The 22,542-nt window shown below is 42.2% G+C and overlaps 1 protein-coding gene and 1 pseudogene across 3 annotated transcripts in view; one reads left to right on the forward strand and one right to left on the reverse strand.

The window, feature by feature from the left end:
* ADAMTS3 (ADAM metallopeptidase with thrombospondin type 1 motif 3) overlaps positions 1 to 22,542 on the reverse strand; it is a 215,164-nt gene that overhangs the window by 187,915 nt on the left and 4,707 nt on the right. For both annotated transcript variants that reach the window (XM_084758172.1, XM_084758171.1), the window contains exon 3: positions 1,995 to 2,401. In XM_084758172.1, the coding sequence (XP_084614298.1) occupies positions 1,995 to 2,401 (407 nt within the window). The remainder of the gene's footprint in view (positions 1 to 1,994; positions 2,402 to 22,542) is intronic.
* LOC311585026 (dnaJ homolog subfamily B member 1-like) lies at positions 2,426 to 4,304 on the forward strand (annotated as a pseudogene). Its single transcript has 2 exons — positions 2,426 to 2,438; positions 3,215 to 4,304. The product of its transcript is annotated as a dnaJ homolog subfamily B member 1-like (transcript).

Raw genomic sequence — 22,542 nt, forward strand, 5'->3', positions numbered from 1 at the left:
CCTATTTTTAGTGCCAAACATTTCATTTACCAGATTGAGCTGAATCTACAATCACCAAATGTTCCCAATCACACGCACGCTGTCAGATTCTTTCGAAATCAGACCGGGTTAAACAAGTGCCTCTGCAGCCAGACTCACCGAAGGAAGCACAGCAGCACATGTTCCTGAAGGGACTAAATCCCAAGGTAGAAGTTCTGAGGAGACGTTTTTGTTAGAAATTGGCAACTGCCCACCGAGTTCATTTGGTCTTGCCCAAAGATCCAACTAGGACAAAATGTCTGTGATATTCACCAGCTGTGGATACCTAACAATTTTTTTAAAAAGCCATTCATCTATCATTATTAAATTGTTAACGTTAACTTCCAAGAGCACCTGATATACTATCAAGGGTCTCCTCTGACCCACAGGGAACCAAAGATGTAGGATAAGAAGGGAATGGGAGAAAGAACGCCTCCTTTCTCTTTCGGCCAGACCTTTCCTGAGTTTGTCCTTTTTACACACTACTTTTACTAGATAAACCCAAGTCCTTTCATCAGACATTAGAAGTAAAATTTTCCTTAATGTGGAAAACCTTAGCACTTGGTAACCTCCCATGATCTTAAAAGCTGCCCAGAAGGGAATCACTGACCTCCAGTAACCCAGAAAAGCAATTAACTACCCTGTTCCTCCACTCCCAACCAGTCTCCCCTCCGATGACAAGCCCGGAGAATTAACAAGGCAACTGTGTGTTAGTAAGTCTAGAAAAATGTAATGTCTTCCCATGGTTAAACTCGTGAGACATAAAGATTATATCAAACATCTTTGTGTTTTGGTAAACTTACAGACCACAGAAAATCAGTATGAGCTGCCACTACTCAAATGTGTAATTTGTTCCTGAGGGAGGGCACATGGCAGGACTCCATGGAGAAAATTAATTTACATCTACAGTTTCCAGCAACATTGTCTTCCTACCTCGGTGTAAAACACCTGACACCGGAGGTGGGGTGGGGGGTGGAGAGATGGCTCAGCCGTTAAAAGTGCTGGCTGCTCTTCCAGAGGTCTTGAGTTCAATTCCCAGCAACCTCATGGTGGCTCACAACCATCTATCTATACTGGGATCTGATTCTCTCTCCTAGCATGCATGTGCACATACAAATAGAGCACTCACCTAATAGATAGATAGATAAATAAATAAATAAATAAATAAATAAATAAATAAAACAAGAACACCTGACATCATCATGGATTCTCCCGGTGAACTCACTCCAGAGAAGAAAGTGAGAAGAGAATGTGAAGCAGCCCACCCGCCACCTCCTGCCAAAGGCCATCAAACGCTGGGCATATTATGGGATGGCAGGCTTAGGGGCCATGGTCATCTTAGGGATAACTGGAAAAAAAACCAAATGACAGAATTGTGACCATAGTAGGCCAGGCAATGTGGGGATAGGGATTGTCTACCGAAGCAACAGTTTTCTGAAATGCTGCAGAGTTGGGGATAATTCTGGGGCTGGGTAGCTCAGTGTTTCTAATGTAAATAGACTGGCATAGCAAGACCAACGCTGCCGGGTGCCGTGGCGCGCACCTGTAATCCCAGCACTCGGGAGACAGAGGTGGGTGGATCTCTGTGAGTTGGAGGCCAGCCTGGTCTACAAAACAAGTCTAGGACAGCCAAGCCTACTCAAAGAAACCCTGTCTCAAACAAACAAACAAACAAACAAATACAAAAAGAACAGCACCATAATTTGTCAAGAATTGTTATTCACCTTTGTCTGCTTATGTCCTCCAAATGGGATGAAGCTCCTGCAGCCACAAGGCTCAGGAAACCCAGGAGGGTGTAAGATTCACAAGGTAGGATACATAAGCCAGAACAGTTATAGGCAGAGGGGTCCTCCCCACCCACCAAGCTGTCCATGAACTGAGGTGTCTTTCCATCTCCACCTTGCAATGCTAAAGACACACCAAATGCCAACACCTGCACCCTCCCATGCTCACACAGGAAAGGAAATGAGTCTTACCAGACCATCACAGTTGCTAATGGCAACAGAGGTTCCTGGAATGTCCATGATGTCACCAACATAAGCACAGCTAGTCTGCAAAGGCTCCGATCTCCAGATTCCTTCTGCAGCACTTCCATGGGGATGGCCATTTCCGGGATCAGTTGTATTCCCGGGCGTTGGAGATGTCTCATGCCATTCCACTACAGCCCCAGGAGCTAGGAAGCGAGTGTTCGGCCTTAGTCGGAGATGAAAATCTCTTCCAAATGCTGTGACATTAAAGAACAATTGCTCTGAGGTGGACGACAAGTCCCTGGGTGACCTCCTTTTGTGATTTGCAGAGAGAATATTGGAAAGATAGTGTCCTTTTAGATTTGTGCTAACTGGTGTCACCAGCTCATACTCTCTATATCTCTTTATTGGTAAATCTGTGGGGTAAAAAAGAGAATTGTATGACGTTAGACAGTAAGATAACACAGCATAAAGTCCCACCTCACAGAGCTAAGTCATACTTTGCAATGAAATCTATGTCTGAGCCAGATCACATATAATATATTTTGATAATTAAAATCATTTATTAAGTATACTTAGAAATTCAATTTTTTATTTTAAAAAATGTATTAAATCATCAACATTTATATCTTGTTGCTATATTTAAGAGCATGGATACATTTCTATATACTATATGTAGTTTATCTGAAATTAGGACAGACCCTTAAATGACTCAGGATGCCCATAAGAACTTTTAATGAAGTTGCTATCATATCAAATTTCTTGATTTTTCCCCCCTGTAGAATTCTAGAATTTACACCACATTCAGTATCTTCCTTATGCTGCTTCTACCACAAACTGAGGATTTATACTATAGTTTATTACACTACAGTTTGGTATTTTTCAACCTAAAATCCCTGACAATCATACACCACTGATAAAGAAAGGGCCTGATTCCAAACTCAGCCAATTACAAAGCTTGGATATAAATCCAAATTATACTGGAAAACCTATACACTCCCCCCTCCCTCCGTTGCACTGTGGTACTATGCCACAATAGTTAATTCTGATAAAAAACAAAAACAAAAACAAAAACAAAAACTAAGAATAACCAAAACTGATGCAGAGGCTTACGAGTATACTATTCTCATTTATACTGTATTCCTTCCAAAGAACAAGTGTCCATTTGCATAAGTATTTGAGACTCACCTTACAACATAGGTAGCCATTTACATACTAAATTATCTCAGTCAAGACTATTTCCCTGGCCAGACAGGTATACAAAATCCAGGACAGAGCAGCTGCAGAGCCAGAAGTCAACAACAGCTGGTCAGTGGTGGCTGCGGGCAAGGACTACTACCATAATCCGGGCCTGGCCTGCAGCGCATCTGACTAGATCAAGGGGGCCTGCCGCCAGGTATTGTGCTACCACCCCAACAAGACCAAGGAGCCCAGTACCCAGGAGAAGTTCAAGGAGACGGCCTAGACCTACGATGTGCTCATGATGGGCGTAAGCGTCAGATTTTCAGATTTTCAATTGCTACAAAGAAGGAAGCCTAAAGGGGGGTGGCCGCAGTAGCAGTGGGTAGTGCTAATGGGATCTCTTTCAGCTACACACTCCATGGAGACCCTTGTGACATGTTTGCTGAGTTCTTCGGTGGTAGAAAGCCCTTTGATCCCCTTTTTTGGGCAACGCAAAGGAGAGGAAGGCATTGACATCAATGACCTATTCTTTGGCTTTCCAGTGGGTATAGGTGGCTTCACCAATGTGAACTTTGGACGTGCTGGCCCTGCCCAAGAGCCTACCCGGAAGAAGCAGGATTCCCCAGTCACCCATGACCTGGTCTATCTACAGCGGCTGGACCAAAAAGATGAAAATCTCCCACAAGAGGTTGAACCCAGATGGGAACGAAGATAAGATACTGATCATTGACGTGAAGAGGGGCTGGAAAGAAGGGACCAAAATCACCTTTCTCAAGGAAAGTAACCAGACCTCGAACAACATCCCAGCTGACATCATCTTTTTGAAGGATAAGCCACACAATATCTTCAAGAGGGATGGTTCTGATGTCATTTATCTATTCAGGATCAGCCTTCAGGAGACTCTCTCCATAATTGCACTGTGAATGTCCCTGCTCTGGATGGCAAGACCATCCCTGCTGTATTCAAAGATGTCATCAGGCCTGGCACGTGGTGGAAAGTTCCCAGAGAAGGCATCCCTCCCCTTAAACACCTGAGAAATGTGGGGACCTTGTTATAGAATTTGAAGTGATCTTCCCAGAAAGGATTCTCCTGATATCCAGAACCATCCTGGAGCAGGTTCTTCCCCCTAGGGACTGAGCCTGCATTCCCCAAGGACTGAGTCAGGGAGCTTTCTAGAGCTGTGGGCTTCCGGACCATTCCACTGGTTGCATACAGCGGGAGGGCCCAGGGAGGGCTTTTGCTCTGCCAAATGTTCTCCACAGAATATATTACAAATTTTCAAAGTCACACACTAGACTACAGTGGTTTTTGGAGCAATAGGCAGGCAGTGGGAACAGCAGCCCTCCTGGGATGGACATAGCCTCAGAACTGCAGCCCCTGCTCAAGGGTGTAAGACAGGCCTGCAACTGGACTCGACCCTTTACTGTCCCTTAGTCTCTGGATGTCATGTGGCAGTGGCCCACCATCTCGGTTGCCAGATCCCGTGCACTAGTCAGTCACCATTGTGTGAAAGGCTCTTGTTTTATTCTGCATTTGTTCCATGACTTTTTTCCTCCTTCCCAAAAGAATCCTGTCTTGTCTTGGCCATCTCAAATTGAGCCCAATTCTGTAGGACTGCCAGGCTAGCATCATAAGCAATACCTGCTTATGCAGGACCACAGGGCCAGCTTCCCTCTAGGTTGAGGCCTTGGACAAGCAGGAGATCCCCCCAGAACCCTGGCTGTGTTGGAGTCAGATGGCTAGCTTACAGTCACTGTATTTGATGTTTCAAAGGTAGTCCTTGGCCACACCTGGGACTCCTCAGAGCATGGGTGATTTGTGTGTATGTGTGTGTGCAACAGAGTCTGAACTCTTTCAAGGATATAATCCTTTTGAATTTTGCACAGCCCTAGATATAATCCCTTTTGATTAAAGGGTCTTTGCTTCTGATGAAAGGAGCACTGTGGGTCATCTGTAAATATGTTTTTATAACTCCATTCGAAGCTAGTGTGCACTCAGATGAAAGCAGACCCTGTCAGCTACTCCTGTCAATCTGGGGCTGCCTTGGAGTCAGACCTTGGTAGTGAAGGTGTCTGTCCTTTGAAGTGAGCCTGGTGCTCTGATGATTCGACGTGTTGTTAAGTTGCCACTACCCACACAAGACCAAAGTGTGTGACCTGTCATTATGCAGTGTGACAGCATAAAGACTGATGCTAAATCTCGAAACAAGAGTCTATTTCCCCTAGGTTATCTGAATGTACGGACTTGGGAAAGATAAAAGGACAGGAGATATTGAAGAAACAAACAAGGGGGCAATAAGCAGGAAAAGAGCAAGCCCAGAAAGGAGAACTATGAGAAGATTTCAAGTTGGCCCCCATCCAGAATTCTCACAGAAAACTAGTCCTATAACATGTTCATGTTGCCTGACAAAAATTAACTGAATCACAGTGATTGTCTACAGAAACTGAATCCTTGTCATCATCCACTCAAGAATTTGGAGCATAAGATCCACCATGAACCAATGATGTGCACATTTAAGTGTCCTTAGAGTGCCATCAAGTGCAAGGCCCCAGAAGACAAATAAGGCACACTGCAACTTGGATATTTTTGGCGTATATGTCAGTGTTCCACCACCTACATTGACCAATGCATATAAACAAAATACCACTCTTGGTTATGCACATAAAGCAAGCAACATATCAACGAGCATCATTAGGAACAGCGAAAACTCTTCTGACACTGGGAGCTCAGCTACACATCCCTAAAGCAGCTAAGTGAGGAAGGCCATGATGCTGGTCTCCCTTACAACCGAACCTATAGTGAATGTTCCCATGAATTCTGTCTTAAAATGGGGCTGCCAAAGATTTTCTATGTACCAGACTCTGCAACCAGGTGGATTTGTGCACTGTGTGTTAGTTTTTGGCAACCAGGCAACTTTTCATTTGTCTATGCTGCTAGTCATACTGACTAGTTTTACTCAGGACCCATGAGCATCTCCCTACACCCATAACATGTTATAACTCTTTCTCCCTCCATCAGTTTACTGCTTCAAGGGAAGGGGAGAACAACGCCTAAACTTAATGCATGGATTTCCCATCTCATCTGAATGGAATTCACACAAGGAAGTCTAGACAACATACCAATGCCTGGATTAAGAGACTGGAGAATACGAATGCAGGGAGGCCCCTCCACACCCAGGAGGATAATGAGAGAGAGCATCACGTAGACAGCAAGCCATCCGTCCTAGACCTCTGAGACAGTTCTAGTTCAGACAATGTGTTCTGAATTTGTATTTAAAAGAAAGACGCTACCTAAAACCTCTTTCCCGGATGCTAAATAATAAATCATTTTTAAGTGTTCACATAAGAATCATTTCTGAAATGCAACCCCGAATTGGTCATTGTCCTGTTGGGAATGAATGAAGCTAGGGAAAAGATGAACTCAATGGCTCCTAACACCCTAGAGCTTACTAAGGAACTCCCCGACTGTCTGCTAGTTATTGGCAAAATCCTTTGCTCTGTGAATTGTGCTTGGGAAATGCATCGTCTCTAACACAGCAACCACAGTAGGTTAGGATTATTATCCCTTTTCTATAAACTAGGGAGTAGAGCAAAGCCTAACACAGCAAGCGAGCTACCTCGGGAAAAACTCAGTTCTGACCACGTGGGCTCCAAAAGCATACTCCATGTTATCATCCACTTCAGTGTGGATGGAACATTTTGCTGTCAATTTCTTACTTAAGATCTGTTCTGTGAAGGAAAGCTAGTACATAATATAGCTTCAGTAACTTCTGTAAAAGGCTATAAATTCTAGTTTGGGCAGGGGAAGATGGGAGAAGTGTGTAGAAACTCAAAAATACCAAAAGCGTTTAAATCATAAATTACAAATATATAAGAAAGTAAAATTATGTCCAATATTCATTTATTGAATTAAAAAAGTATGTACTTGACAGACTCAATTTCTACAGAGCAGTCCTGTGTATGGTTATGAATGAACAGCAATACAGAAGACACCAACAAGGTGAATTAAGTATTGCCTTGATCAAGGTCTTTCTTTTCCATGAGTTGTCTCCTTGGTTATCAACTAGACATTAGAAGTAGTTATAACATCATGTATTTGTCAAGAAGTTCACCTGTTGTCAACCAGAGACTAAGTGAATACTAGCCACTAAAACCATAAATATAAATACTTACTAATTAAAAGAATATCATGTTCAATTTTTAAAAATGAAAATTATATAACTGTCTGATCAATAGACTAGAATAGAAGATCGATCCAGAAATAAGCTCACAGACATTTGAAGATTTTTAATAAAGAAACCAAAATACATACTGGAAAATAGACAGCATCTTTGACAAATGGTTGAAACTAGATGGTTTTATGTAGAAGAGTGTAAACAGATCTATACTTACCAAACTACACAAAACTCAACTCCAAGTGAATTAAAGACCGCAACATAAGGCTTGGTACACTAAATATGATAGAACAGAAAGTGTGAAATAGCCTTGAACTCATTGACAAAGGGTCAATGTGACCAATGTCACAGAATACCTATATCACAGACGCTAAAAACAATAATTAGTAAGTAAAAGACCTTATGAAACTTAAAAGCTTCTCTATGGCAAAGCACACCATCATTCAGATACAGTGGCATGCTACAGAATGGAAAAAGATTTTTACCAATTACACATCCAATGGATAGCTAATAGCTAAAAAAATATGTTTAAAAGAACTTTAAAAATTGGACATCAAGAAAACAAATAACCCAATTTTAAAATATGGTACAGGTCTAAACAGAGAATTCTCAAAGGAGGATTTTAGTGAGAAACACTAAAAGAAAGGTTCAACATCCTTTGTCATCAAGGAAATGCAAATCAAAACTACTTTGACATTTCATCTTACAACCAATCAGAATGGCCAGGATCAATAAACAAATGGCAGCTCATGCTGGAGGACACAGAGAAAGCAAAACACTTTTCCATTGCTGGCGGGAGTGCAAGCTTGTATGGCCGCTATAGAAATCAGTGTGGTGGTTCCCCCGGAAGCTGGGGCTTGGTCTACCTCAAGATCCAGCTATATCTTTCTTGACCATACATGCAAAGGATGCTTCATCCTACCGAGTTGATGGGTGAGTGAATTAAAATGTATGGTATATTTACACAATGAAATATTACTCAGCCATTTAAAAAATAAATGGTGAAATTCATAGGTAAATGAATATAACTAGGAAAAAAAAAACACCCTGAATGAGGTAACACAAATATGGTATACATTTGTTTATATCATGTTAGCTGTTAAGTCATTGACATATAACCATAGATGTTAGGTACAGAGTAAGAGATGAGGGGTGTAGAATGGGCCTTCATAAGAAGGAGAAATAGCATAAATACTTATAGATGGTTGCCAGATGTGTACTGGACTAGGAGGATCAAACAAGGAGCGGGAGGAAAGAGAGAGCAAGAGAAGGAATAACAGGCGAGATGCTAAAAGTAAAGGCCATTTGAGGGGTCATGTGGGAACCTACTACCTTAGATGCCTCCTATAATAGGTACATATGTGAAGGTGATCTAAATGAAATTGCCAAATAACTAGGGAGATGTTACAGAGCCCTAGTTGGGCATCTCTTGCCATCAAAGAAAGCTTCCAGTTCAGGGACTAGATCACAACTAATCGAGTTGTTGACTAAGGGGACTCAATGGGAACTTGCCATTTGTGGGAGGCCATCTGTGGCTCTCCATAAACTGATGGTAAGGCCCTATCGCTGAAGACAACACCTACACAATTCGTTGAGCATGAAGCAGTGCAGATGGAGCCGACATAGAGCCTTCACTCTTACATGGTACTAGAAGGTACTCTGCATGCTACCAAAGGAGAAAGGTAGAAGCCAATCTAGCTATAAATCTTTTAATGTTTAGGAGTGATCTTCCTGCAAGATACACTGGTTCAATAGTGGCACATAGTTTGTGGGAGTAATCAACCAATATCTGATTTGACTTAAGGCCCACTCCATAAGATGGAACCCATATCCAACACTGCTTGGGCGGCCAAGAACCTGAGGCTTAGAAGGCCCAGGGACCTAGAGAAAAACAAATGTTACTGTTATGCTAAAAGAACATGGCAATAAAATTACTCCTACCAATATTCAGCTCTACTCATAGACAAGTGCCTTGCTCAGCCAGCATCAAAAAAAGCTTCCATCTACAGCAGATGGGAACATACAGGGACCCCCAGGCAGACTATATGCACAGAGTGAGAGACCTTGGAACACTGAGCCCTGAAAGGGATCTCTCCATCAGATCCCTCCCTTCAAGGCTCAGGGAACTCTGTAGGAAGGAGATAGAAAGAATGCCAGAGCCAAAGGGGATGGAGGACACCAAGGGGAAAATAAAGGCCTTCTTAGCACAACAGGGATGACACACATATGAACTCACCTATGCATAGGGCCTGCATAGGTCTGCACCAGATCTGGTCCAAGAGCTGAGAGAAGTACACAAACACCTTATCTATAACCCAAAAGCTATCTCTAATTGGTAGCCACTTGCAAATGAAAATCTGTTTTTCCAAGGGAGTCTTACTGGGAAATAAACCATTCTTAAGGGTTAAGCCCCACCCTCCCCTTTTCTGAAGAGACAAGGAGCAGGGGTGAGTGTGGTGGTGGGGAGAACAGGGAGAAGAAGATGAAGGGGAAACTGCGATCCAATGTATAGTAAACTAACTAACTAATTAATTTCAAAAAAAGAGTAGCACTGTGTCTAACAGTAGATGGTCAATACAAAAGGAGATCAACGGTATCTTTGGAGGTTCTTTGTCTTGCAATCTTAAATCAGAGCAATTTTTAACCTTACAGGTCCTTTGCCTTTATATGACACCTTCCAGTTTTATGTTTTTACGGGGCTTTTGGGTGTGCAAGTGTGTGTGACCCTACAATCTATACGCGTGTCTTGCGCTTTTTTCTTTAGCTCATTTTCTTATTCGGTTGTTTTGTCCTATTTTGGGTTTTTTGTTGGTGGTAGTTTTATTTTTTTGATTTTTTTTAATATAACTTATTGGATATTATCGTTATTTCTCATATGTTTTCTGACAAGAGACAGAAAGGGTGTGGGTTGGGATAGGAGGGGAAGAGGGGGGGGGGACCTGGGAGGAGTAGGGGGAGGGGAACCTGTAATCAGAATAAAAGGGAAAAAAAAAAGGAAAAATCATACAATTGTCAAAGGTGGTGATTGAGAGGCCAACGCATTAACTATGAAAAGTTCTGTGAGTCTTAAGTTTAACAAATATGGAGAGCTTGGACCACTACAGAGTCTTACTATTGGAAAACCCTACTGTTACTCATTCATGACCCCAGCATCACAGAGGAGCAGAGCTTTTCCCACAGCACACTGGCAAATGTGTATATACAGTCCATCCCTCTCCTAGTCCTACGGATGAACTGTGCGTCACATTCCTGGCAACAACCATTTCCGTAACTGTCCCATACCTTCTCCAGTTTCCTCTCTGCTCCTTTTCCTTTCCTTACTAATTGTGCTAACCTTTGACCTCTTAGAATCTTAGTTAAATGTTTATGATTTTTTTTTCTCTCCTTATACATAAGCTTCATGGGAGCAGGAAGTGTATCTATTCTCTTCACTACAGAACTCAAATTGTGTCAATAGTTTTTGTGAACAAAGAAATGAGTGAGAGAAGGTCAAGACTAAGGAGTATCTAAAATTAGCATACATTCTTCTCCTAAACAGTAACATTAGCGGGAAGCCATCGACAAGGACAAACTGCAAAGGCTCGCACAGACCTAGAGCCAGAATTCTGTCTGCAAAACATGTGTATAGTTCTCCCAGATCCTACTGACCTATAAATCAAACATTTCACAGCATTCACGCCTTACAACTTAAGCCACCAAGAATAAGTAATGGGCACAATTATTAAACCAGACCTCCAGGAAGGCAGACATGGAACTTCTCATTCGAAGCAGTTCATACCCACACTATGCCAGTCAAAGAAAAAAAAATTAAGTTAAAAAACCCATTAAGTGCTTGTCTCTTTTGACACACTAGGCATCTCGGATAGATTTTGTTATTGTTTCCTTAATGCAGACAGAGTGCCATTAGCTTGAGCTTCCTCCCTGAGAGAGAGGTTTCCTCAGAGGACTTCAGGCATCTCTCCGCCCCTAACTTTACCCTTCTGTGGTGATGGGGAGCGATGTATGCAGCTATAAAGTTGGAATGGGTATGAGGTTTGCAATGTGCAGCAAATCTCTCTCTATCTCATTCTTTCTGAGGATATGTCTTACAAAGATAATGCACTCTCTTCTGCTTTATGGGGGGGGGGGGCAGTCCCGGCTCAACCTGACACACCAGGATGGGAATCCATGGTACAACTTGTCTTCCCACAGTGACACTGGGCCCCATCACAGCCTCTTTGGTAAAGAACATTTTTGTTGTTTCTATTTCTCAAAGCATGCTCAGACCCTAGGCAGGCAAGAGGGAGATATTCCTGTATAGTATTTTCTCAGCACAAACTACCCCTAACAAAGCCCTTCTACACCTTTTCTGGCAGCCTATTATTGCACAAGATTTTATGGGGAGAGGGAAGTCTCTCATATATAATTCCTCTTTTTATTTTTACAAAGTTCCTTATTAGGATCTATTAATTATACAAACTAATCGTGTATAACTTTTTCACCTGCACTCTGAGCACATACTAACCCCATTACTCTTCCCTGATCATACTAACCCATGACGCTCTTCTTCCTTCCTCCATTATTCTCCATTTTGTTTTTCTTATTAATTATTCTTCTTTGCATTTGTACTATATTAAAGAGCTACTTTTGCAGGTACTCATTTGATAGATATATGCGCATCTGTAGTCAGATATAATCACTGTACAGCAACTACATCAAAGGCAACATTCTGTTTCCATATAGGGGCCAAATATTCAAATACCAAAACCCATAGAAAATGGACCCAAAGTGCCCTAAAATCTGATACTTTGAGGGTTAATGAATTGTTAATTCCACCCCATGTGACAAGCCAGTCAGAATGCTGGCATAATAAAATGTATAGGATCGACTTTAAGCTATCGGATATATGAGGTATATATGAAGCATAAGGAGAGGCCATGTTTTCTGTTGGTCTTTTCTCTAAGGTATCTCATTATGCAGATGCAAATCTTCCAAAATCTGAAGCACTAAATAGTTACAGTCCTGGCATTTCAGGTAGTAGCCTCAGCCTGTGTTTAGAATCATTTGCCTTTCTGTTTGAATGCCAACAATGGTAGGCTTTTCTAATAGTTTCAAAACTTGAATCATGTCCTTTGAGAGTCTTCACTCAGTGGGGGGTTGGGGCTTGCTGTTAGGTAAGGGAGAATGGGAAGACAGAAGAAGGTCCAGGAACCCTGCAAGAAGACCATCAAGGCTGGTGGATCTGGACCCGGGGGAGGGGGCCTGCATAAACTACTGTACCAACCAAGGACAATGCATGCAGTAAACCTAGAGCCTCTATTCAGATCTAGCCAATGGACAGCACATTCTCCACAGTTGTGTGGAGATTGGGAACTAACTCTGGCATGAACCCTGGTGCCCTCTGTTTGACCACTTCCCCTTGCTGGGGAGGCCTTGGTGGCACACAGAGGAAGGAAAGCAGGCTATCTAGATGAGACCTAATAGGTGGTGATCATATGGTGGGGGAGGAGGTCTCCTTCTGTCACAGGTCTAGGGGAGGCAAATAGGGTGAAAGAGGAGGAGAGGGGGGAACAGGAAGATACAAGTGAGGGCATACCAATGGGGGTGTAATCTGAAGAAAATATTTAAATTAAAAAACACTTGAATCATTTCTGAGGCTTTTAGACTCTTTTACACATGTCTGTGTTTTCATGTGATCTGCACACAAATAAACAATCAAGTCAAAGTATTTTCACAGGAAACAACCAGTAGTTCATACTGTCATCGAAATGGGTCAGTCTTCAGCTGAGACTCCTTACCTCATCTAAATAAAACTGAACATCCAGCTTGCCCATTTGACGTCACCATTTCTGCTCCCAGTGTGCTGACGGTCATAAATCAAAAGCCAGGAAGTTGTATCGCACCAAGTGTTTCCCATTATGGTATTGTTCGAGCCCTAATGATTTTCCCTGCAAACTGCACCCTCTTGTTTTCAAGTCACACCTAAGCTCTCATAACCTCCCAAAGCCATTACTGCAATGGCCATGTCCAAATCCCCCACATATAATCTCCCTTACTAAGTATTATGCAAATTATACCAACATACTGCCCAAGTTACTGCCAAGAGAACTATTAAGAAGCCCAGGTCTAAAATGATTAGGTGACGTCACCCCCTTAAGTGATGTTAGTAACCCAAGATGCTCTATGTCCACTCACCCATAAAAATGAGGGTAACAGTATTTACTTCACAAGGTTATTATAAGAATGAAATGACCCAATCAATTCAAAGTGCTTAGAACAGAATCTGCTACTTAGTACGTATACACACACATATATTAGCAGAGATACCGACCCTGAGTTCAACTCTCAGTACCACACAAACAACATAGACATAACAGTTAATTTTACCATGCTGTTCTCTCTGAATAACTTGCCAGTATTTCCTAGTTAAATCCATAACATTGATATCTTTATTCACATTAAACCCCAAAACTGCTAGCCAGATATTCTCACAGATTAAACACAAACCTGGTGTTAAAGCAACTTAACCTAAATCAAAACTTAAGTTGGGCATTTAAGGCCCCCTGCAGTGTGCTCTTAGCATCATCCACATTGACCTCTGGGAAGCACCATCGTGCTCAGTGGGCCTGGTTTACTCACCCTGCCATTACAGCTCATTCAGCTGGACTACCAGAGAAAAGGACCAACTAGGTGAATCTATCTGAGACCCCAAAACTGGATACAAGCCTCATTCTTTCAAGGAAAGCGGTGCAAAAGGGGAAAAGACTTCCTGATCCAAGTTTCCATAGTTCTCAATGTCAAGTCATGTGACACAAAGAAAAGTCATTAGTATGAGATGTTTCTAGATAACATGTTTTGTGCATTATGATTCCCAAAATGTTAAGGACTCTGGGGTAGAGGTGTAATAGAGTAACTGGGCCGAATGTCCGCTCTCAGAGAATAGGGAGGAAGAGAAGGCTGGCTCTTCCACAGGTATCTTGGGAGTGAATTTGTCATGTGGGGCTGGTCAAGATACCAAAGTGACACAGTGACTATGCCCTGGACTCATCTTACTTCCTTTATACATTTAACCACAGGAGCTACAACAGGGAAACTGGGACAGCTGCCCTTCAAAGTAGGTTATAAAGCATATGTCTCCTAAAGGATACCAAATGTCCCCAGTTCATGATAAAGCTTGCATCTCAGTGATGCTGTGTAAATTCCCCCATACCCCACACATGTTTAGGTGTTCTAATCACTATCAAGGTTTTCCCCGGCACAGGGAGTACAGAGACAATTGAGACCAACGCTTGTGTCCCGCCTTCCCCAGGCAAAGAAGCGACCTGGGTGGGGAGCCTGAGCACTAGAGGTCTGGAGTCACACAAGCCTGCACTGAGGACTGGGCTGGAGTCTGATGAACACTTTGGCACCTTGCGAGCAAACTGTGAAAACTAAGGCTCACCAAGGGAAATCCGTACAGCAGGGATCACAATGCTCAAAAGGAAGCGGGCACTGTGAGGATTCCTCCTCCGCTTCACACAATCTGCGCACATGAAGAACGACTTATTGTCATTGTCATCCAGAGAAGGAAGTTCGCCCCCTGCCCCCAGCATCTCTTCCTTACACTCCCACTCCAGCCTGGAATGTCTGGTGTCACCAGAAGGAAGGACCGTAAGCCTAAGATGACAGAGGACCTAAAATCCAGGCGAGCTGTATAGCAATTCTTTCTTGCCCCATGACCCCACCTAGGGACCTGGGATGCTGTGCCAAGAACTGCTGATCACTGCACTACAGAGCAGCAGCTCACAGAGGCAAGTTCATTTCTCAAGTACAAGTTCTCAGAAACATGGTAAGCTGGCCTTAAGCGTGATATCAAACCGGCTTTTCTGAGACCAGCTGAAGAAACAGCTCAAGCAACAACACCCCCAAATTCTGAGCCTAGGGTAAGGGAGTAACTTTCATCACCACGGCTGACCGCGGCCAGCTGTTTTAGCAAAGAGGCAAGCAGGGTGAGGAGTGGACATTAAAGCAGACACCAAATGCCAAAGGGCTTAGCAAGGCTGTAAACACTCACAGGGACGGGAACACATCTTCTCTCCAAAGCAATTATGAACACGCTGAAATACTGAACACAGCCAAGTCCCCCGCCCCTCTTTTTGGCCTCTCACATTCATCCCCCTAGGCTCTTATCACCACTAGACAGATTATTCTCAGCGGGTCTTTTCTTTTAGCTACACGTCTATTTTCATAGTTCAAGATACTTCATAGAGCTATTTGAAAAATGAAAAGACAGTGGGCCAGGGACTCATTAAGAAAGAATAAAGAACTGTAAACTTAGAATCCTTCTTGGGCTTTTTAATCTGCCTTTTAATAAATATTTGTTGCACCTGCACAATGTTTATGCTCTATAAAGTCACTTAGGAGAGACTGGCACATACTTCAGGATTTGAGAATGTTAGCGCAGGTAATAGAAGGGGATGTGTGCTTTGAAGAAGTATCCAAGTGTTTTCTGGAATACATCTTCAGATAGCCAAGTAATAGCAGGCCAATAAGATGAGGAGATTTGGTTTTTTAAGTGAGAAACAGATGCCGAAATCTAAAGATTCTTAGCTTAGATTTCTAAGAAACACTCCAACCAGCTGTCTGTCACTATTAGAAATTGTGAGCCTGAGAGTGATAGCAGCCATGTGCAAATCAAATATTCCTCACACTTCCTACTATTGGGGGCAGGGCATACAGAATGACTAATACTGGGTCTGGAATTTAAATCCATAAACATTACGGTTTGTATTAGAATTTGTTCACAAGGGTCAAAGCCAAGGACAATCATGCTAAAAAGTACAGCGAGGACTCTGAAGGCCTTCATTGAAACTTTTTTTTTTATGACAAAGTTTCAAAATCTACAACAGTTTAGCTTATGAGTGGCAAGAAGCTATGCGTTTTCTATTTCTGTATAATGAATTATTGTAAATTTAGTGATAAATGGCAGGAATGCTCAAAAGACTAAGCCGCGTCATGCTGGGCTGAAAGCAAGGTGCAGGTAAGGTCGCATTGCTCCTGGAAGCTCTTGCCTTCCTCGGCTTCCAGAGGGCACCTGGCTTACGATGTCATCTCCGTTCTACAGAGCCACCTACTTTATGAGCCTGTCTCCATCTGCAAGGCCACATCAGACAGAGGCCTTCTTGTACTGTCATTTCTCCAGCACTCTTTTGCCTACCTTCCTTCCTTCCAAACACTGACACCCACCTAGATAATCCTGGATAATCTATTTTAAGGTCACTGGATTAGCAACCTACTAGTACCTGCCAACCATAACCTCCTTTAGCAGAGGCGCATGCTCCAAGGGTTCAGATGCAGGTCATCGGGGGAGGGGGTCACTTAATCCACCCACCACAAGTGACAATCAAGGATAAGCTTGTGACTCTGCCAGTCTACATCTTCAAATACTGAAGCTATCCAGACAGAGATATGCCTTTAGTGAAATAAAATATGAACTGGTTCCCTAGAGGTTCTGATGACAAATTTAACCATGACTTGTGTACAGCAGGCTAATCCTAATGGGGGAGGGGGGATGGAGCTAACACAGGGGCAGAGGATGAGACAGGGGAAGGGGAAAGAAGAGACGGCTAGGGTTCGGGTTGGGGGGGGCTGCTGGAACTGGGGCTGGGGATGAGGTTATGGGCATAATTTGGACTCTAGCTTCGGTCATGCCTGAATTTGATTATCTTATCAATCTGGGTTTTGGTTTTGTTGTTGTTTTTAGCCAATGAGAATTGGATTCCTATTACTTATATATAAAAGGCTGGGTCTACTATATGAATTTTCAATGAAATGAGATGTCAATGAAATTTCAAGGAACTCCAATAAATAAAGTAGAGGAAAATGAAAGAATTGAGCCAGGTAAGGTATGACATCCCAGTCAGGAATTCCAAATCTGATATGCTCAGAACCCCTACATTTGCTGAGAACTAACACGACCCTCAAAAGTTTCACAATCTGGGACTGACTTTCACACGAACTCTGGTGCCCCATATTTGACCACGTCCCCTGGATGAGGAGGCCTGGTGGCACTCAGAGGAAGGTTAGCAAGCTACCAAGAAGAGACTTGATACCCTATGATCATATACAGGAGGAGGAGGTCCCCCTTAGTCACAGTCATAGGGGAGGGGAGTAGGGGGAAAGCAGGAAGGAGGGAGGAATGGGAAGATACAAGGGATAGGATAACAATTGGAAAAAAAAGAAAAGAAAAATTTCACAATCTCATGAACTTTCAGATCTGAGGTATTTGGGTTAGTGATACACAGCAAAGTAAGTCTATACAAATAGCCTAAAGGTTCAAAACTCAAATCTGAACACGTCTGGTCTCGAGGATTTCAGATAAGAAAGATTTGTCCCAAACCACAAATATGGCTAGTGAGTAATCCAGATGGGAGAACTGTTTGTCTTGCTCCTTACTCCACTCCCTTTGTTTCTGTACGTCAATGACTTAAGCAACCCTGCACTGAGAGATCTGCATGAAGACAATCTATGAAATTAAAATGCTCAAAGAGCCATCACATGGGCTGCTGCGTGGTTGGATGGTTAACAAGGCCATGACACGGCACCTTGATGCTCCTGAAAATTCATGTTTTGAAGCAGATATGTAAGAAACAGAATAAAATACCCCTCGTTAAGTTAATGTGTGAATTTTTATTAGCACACTGGGATGTCATTTTTTTTGCACACTTATAACATTTTTAAAAATGCTTTTCTAAACCAGGTTTGGTGGCACACACCTGAAATCCCAACACTCAGGGAGGCAAAGACAGGTAGACCTCTGTAAGTTCGAGGCCAGCCTGGTCTACAGAGTGAACGTAGGACAGTCATGGCTACAAAGAGAGACCCTGTCTCAAAAAAAAAAAAAAGAAAGAAAGAAAGAAAAGAAAAGAACAACAACAACAAAAATCTTTCCTAAGTACAAATCTGTGACATTCAGCTGTTGGTCTGGCAGCATTTTAGGAAACTTCAGAAAAGAATCACACTTTTAGGAAGTAAGAAGTAGCATCCCATGGGCATGCTGTACATGGGAAAATGACACTTCGGAAGGCGTGATAACGTCAGGGTTTAAACCAAGTTCCCACAGACCATTCCCTGGCCACTTGATAACGTGAAGATATAGGATACCATTAAGTCCTCAGAACAGACTTTGCATGTAAAAGAGAGGTTTTTACATGCAAAAAATGGAGAAAAATTTCAAGTCGCATCGCTAATAATTTCAATCACTGTTTTTGTTTATAGTCATGTGTCCATAAGTATATTTACTCAATATGAAGAAAATCTATAAGAAATGCGAGATAGTACCCAAGTCCACAAGGTTGAGGAACTCATTTTTAGTTCTATTTGATCTTCTGCAAGTTTCCCAAAAACTATTTTTGTTTTTATGATCAACTCAAAAGCAGGATATATTGTTTCAAGCTGCTTACAATCTGTCTAAAGTCCACACAGATTTATTATCCTGAATTTGTGGCAGTCATTTTTATAAGTAAGAAAATGACATTTTACCACAAAAATCTGTCTTCGGGATTACAGTTAGTCAGCAAGCTCACGCACAGTTACTTGGGAAATTAAGATGGATCAATTACATGTGAAATTGGTGATTCCTCATGCTAGGAAACTCTCCTCTCATTGCTATCCATTTTCAGGATGTCTTGAATTTTATTTTGTGTCTTCTCTCCATCTAATCTATAGATCTCTGCAAAGTACTAATAAGATGACAAAAATATGCTTATATTGGTCATATTTATTGGATACTTACAACAACAAAAATGATAAACAGCTTGCACCTTTCAGAGACCCTATATTTTGAATGTATTCCAATACCTAAACAAAGCCAATGTTAACTTTTTGGGTTTTTTTTTGTTTTTTCGAGACAGGGTTTCTCTGTGTAGCCTTTGCTGTCCTGGACTGACTTTGTAGACCAAGTTGGCCTCGAACTCACAGAGATCTTCCTGCCTCTGCTTCCCAGGCCATAATTAACTTTCAAGCAAATTTTTCAAAAGCCAATTCACTCCTAAACTGCAAGGAGTATATTTCATACTTTTTTTTTCAAAAGCCGTTTGTCAAAACATATAGCGTGTGCCTGCTTAGTAACTAACCTCTAGTTGACCTCCTCTTTAAGGAGTCATTTCACATGCAGGTAATGATGTATCTACAACACCATGTGGCAACATTCAACGCTATGAGAAAGCAAACACCATAAGAAAAATAATGATGCCAAATTATGGACGATTAACATGATGAAACTCAGTGGCTTCTGCAAGAAGTTTGTGACGATATAGAACACAACAACAAGCATACGAAAACAGTTTTTCTTCACACTAAAAACATATCACCATGCTAGTTATCCAATGGTGCTTTGTGTATACAGGTCAATCATTCCTTATCTGAAATGTTTAGGACTGTGCTATCTGTGCATTTGGATTTTGGAACTGAAAATCTGTTGAGCACCCCAATCCAAAAATCCAAAATCTAAAAAACTGCAATTTAAAAAAAAAAAGTGAATTTAAAAAAATTGCTGACTTGTCAGTTGTTCAGGCTTCGGATGACTAGCAGAGTTCCAGAGAACACACACATGGTAAATAAAATAGTCACTGTACACACATGTAACACGTCTATAAGCGGAGTCAGAAAATGACAGCATGCAGGGAGAGGCACCAGTGGAGTTTAGGAATAAAGCTGATCTGTATCCCATTACGGGATTCCTAAGGAGAAGCTTCCTCGCTAACAGCGATCCTCCGTCAGAGAGAACGAGTTCCGTGGAAGTCATTCCCGTAGACAGTCCAAGCGATAGAACCAAATTCTTCATCTCTAAAACCACTCATAATTTTACCAGGCCATTTGGAACCATCCCTAATGGATTTCCAAGGCAGGCTGAGCTGGCCTCTCACAGGCAAAGAATGCTTAACGCTCCTCATCCTGAGGCAGGGGTGACCTTGAGGGTTTTCCTTAACATTTCTGAGCACAGCCGGATGATTTGAGAGAGTAACGAGAGAACAGCAAAGCATGGGCAAGGAGAATTGCAGCTCAACAGCAACAGTTATCTTCAGTTACAAGGGAGGGCTTGGGCAAACAGGGCAATGATGGCAAGTGGGCTGTGGGAAAACATAAGCAGACCTTCCAAGACTCAATTGGCCACATCTTATGCACAGGCATACAAAAAAACAAACAAACAAACAAACAAAAACACATACAAAATCAGCAGGCCAAGGTCCCTGGGCTCTGTGGTACGACAGTATTCACAAGATGCTTTGATAACATTGAATGATTAACTGATAGCCATTAACGTAGCCACCATATTCTTGTAGGCTCCCTTAACCTGAAGAAAGGCCTAAAACAAATGCATTTGTTTAAGGAAATCCAGAACACAGATCTCAATGTGACAACGCCCTGCCTGCTACATCTACTCACCGAGTAACAAGTCTCTAAGGACCACCGGGTTCCAAGCATGCCTTTTATGTACCAAGATGCAGCCATCTTCAAGCTAGAGTCGTCGCTTTCGTGACATAATCAGTGACAGTACCTGCTCACTCCATGTCAACCATTGGTTAAGTGACTCCCACTAAACTCTACAAACTATGCATATATAGATATAGATACATCCTAATGATGACAAATCATTTCTTAGTAAACTAAATGTCTGCGTGAAGAGAGATAAGCTACTTTCTAGAGAATGAAACACAATGGAAGATTTGGCAACTGAAGACTAGAAACAGAGCAGGAAAAAACAAGCATACCCCAGTCCCACCAAGGGTTGCTGAGAAAAGACAGCCTGATCCAATACCATGATCCTTCCTCAAACGACACTCAAGAGAGTCACAAAGTGATGGCTTCAAAACAAAGAGACTGAGGAGCCTTTTTCAGATTTTCCAATTCCTACAGAACTCTTAATTGTTTCCTAACCCTCGTGTGTGTGTCACGGAGCAAGCCTCCTAACCCGATTAAGCCAGCCAGCCAGATGCCCACAATTACTCCCTCTCCATCCCACTAAGACCATGTGCTGAGTCAGGCAGTAGAGAGTTCCACAACAGACAACAGAAACATGCCAATGAGCTCATGAAACACGCATGACCGTACATACACAAATACACTTCCCCATGTACAGGTCGAGCAGAGGGGCAGGCAGGTTCTCCTTATTTGTCTAAGAGGCCCCAAAAGAGACCAGAGGTCAAAAATCTATCCCCCTCACTTTCCCTACAGTGAGTCATTCTTCCCCTCGTACCAAGAATGTACTTTTCCCACTGGCTAAGAAAGAATTCATATCCCCTGTGAGATGCTACACAGGTAAGAAACTTGATGCATTCTAAACCGGCCACTGCCTCTACTGTAAACTGCCTTTCTCTCTACCTAAATAAAATCTGCCTCCTACTCTAGTGGGCTAAAATATATCATATAGATTTTTTTTAATTGGCATCCTGGACCATATACTACAGAACAATATGGTCTGACTTCTTTTATAAAAAGAAGAATGCCAGGCAAAATTAACCTGAGCCAGTTAGAAAATCAGGAGTGTGGCTACCTTTAATGAGGGAATAGCATCAGGAAGGTGGTGGAAGAGGCCTAGGGTGCTAGCTGGGAACACCCTGCTATTGATCTGTGTACATTAGTACGCACCATATGAGAAGCAGCAATCTGTACAGTGGATACACACTCTCCTGCCTGCATATGACTCTTCAATTCCTTTTAAAGTTAGCTTCCCCACAGTCTGTGGTTTGTTGCTAAACTGTGTCTGTCTCTTCCAGAAACATACTTAGAAACCATTCAGAGCTACGGAATTTCCCTAGCCAATTAGCAATACAATAGACATAAATAATAAAAACATAAATAAATTGTACAGGCTCGGTAGGTCTTTCCAAATGTATCGTTAATCAAACAGCACCTCCAAGCTGTTGCATATAAACACCTTTCAAGTGAATGGCTATTGAAAGAAATGGGTCTATGCATAGAAATGGGGATCTCTAAGTCCCTTTGCAAATGGAGATAGCAAAGAATTCACCACTATGGATAAGATTTTATGAAATAGAGCATTTTTTAAATGCTTGGCAATAAATACATTCCTTGGCTATAAATGATGATGATACTTCATTAGCACAATCTTTTATGTTGTTGCTGCTGCAGTTTCCGTCATTAAAGTTGAGTGTGGTAAATAAAATCACAATAGCAAAGAGGAATTCCACAGAACAGGAGTAGGGTGGCAACTACTATAAA

This window comes from Acomys minous (genome assembly GCF_964271855.1).
Source record: "Acomys minous genome assembly, chromosome: 15".
Taxonomy (NCBI): Eukaryota; Metazoa; Chordata; class Mammalia; order Rodentia; family Muridae; genus Acomys; species Acomys minous.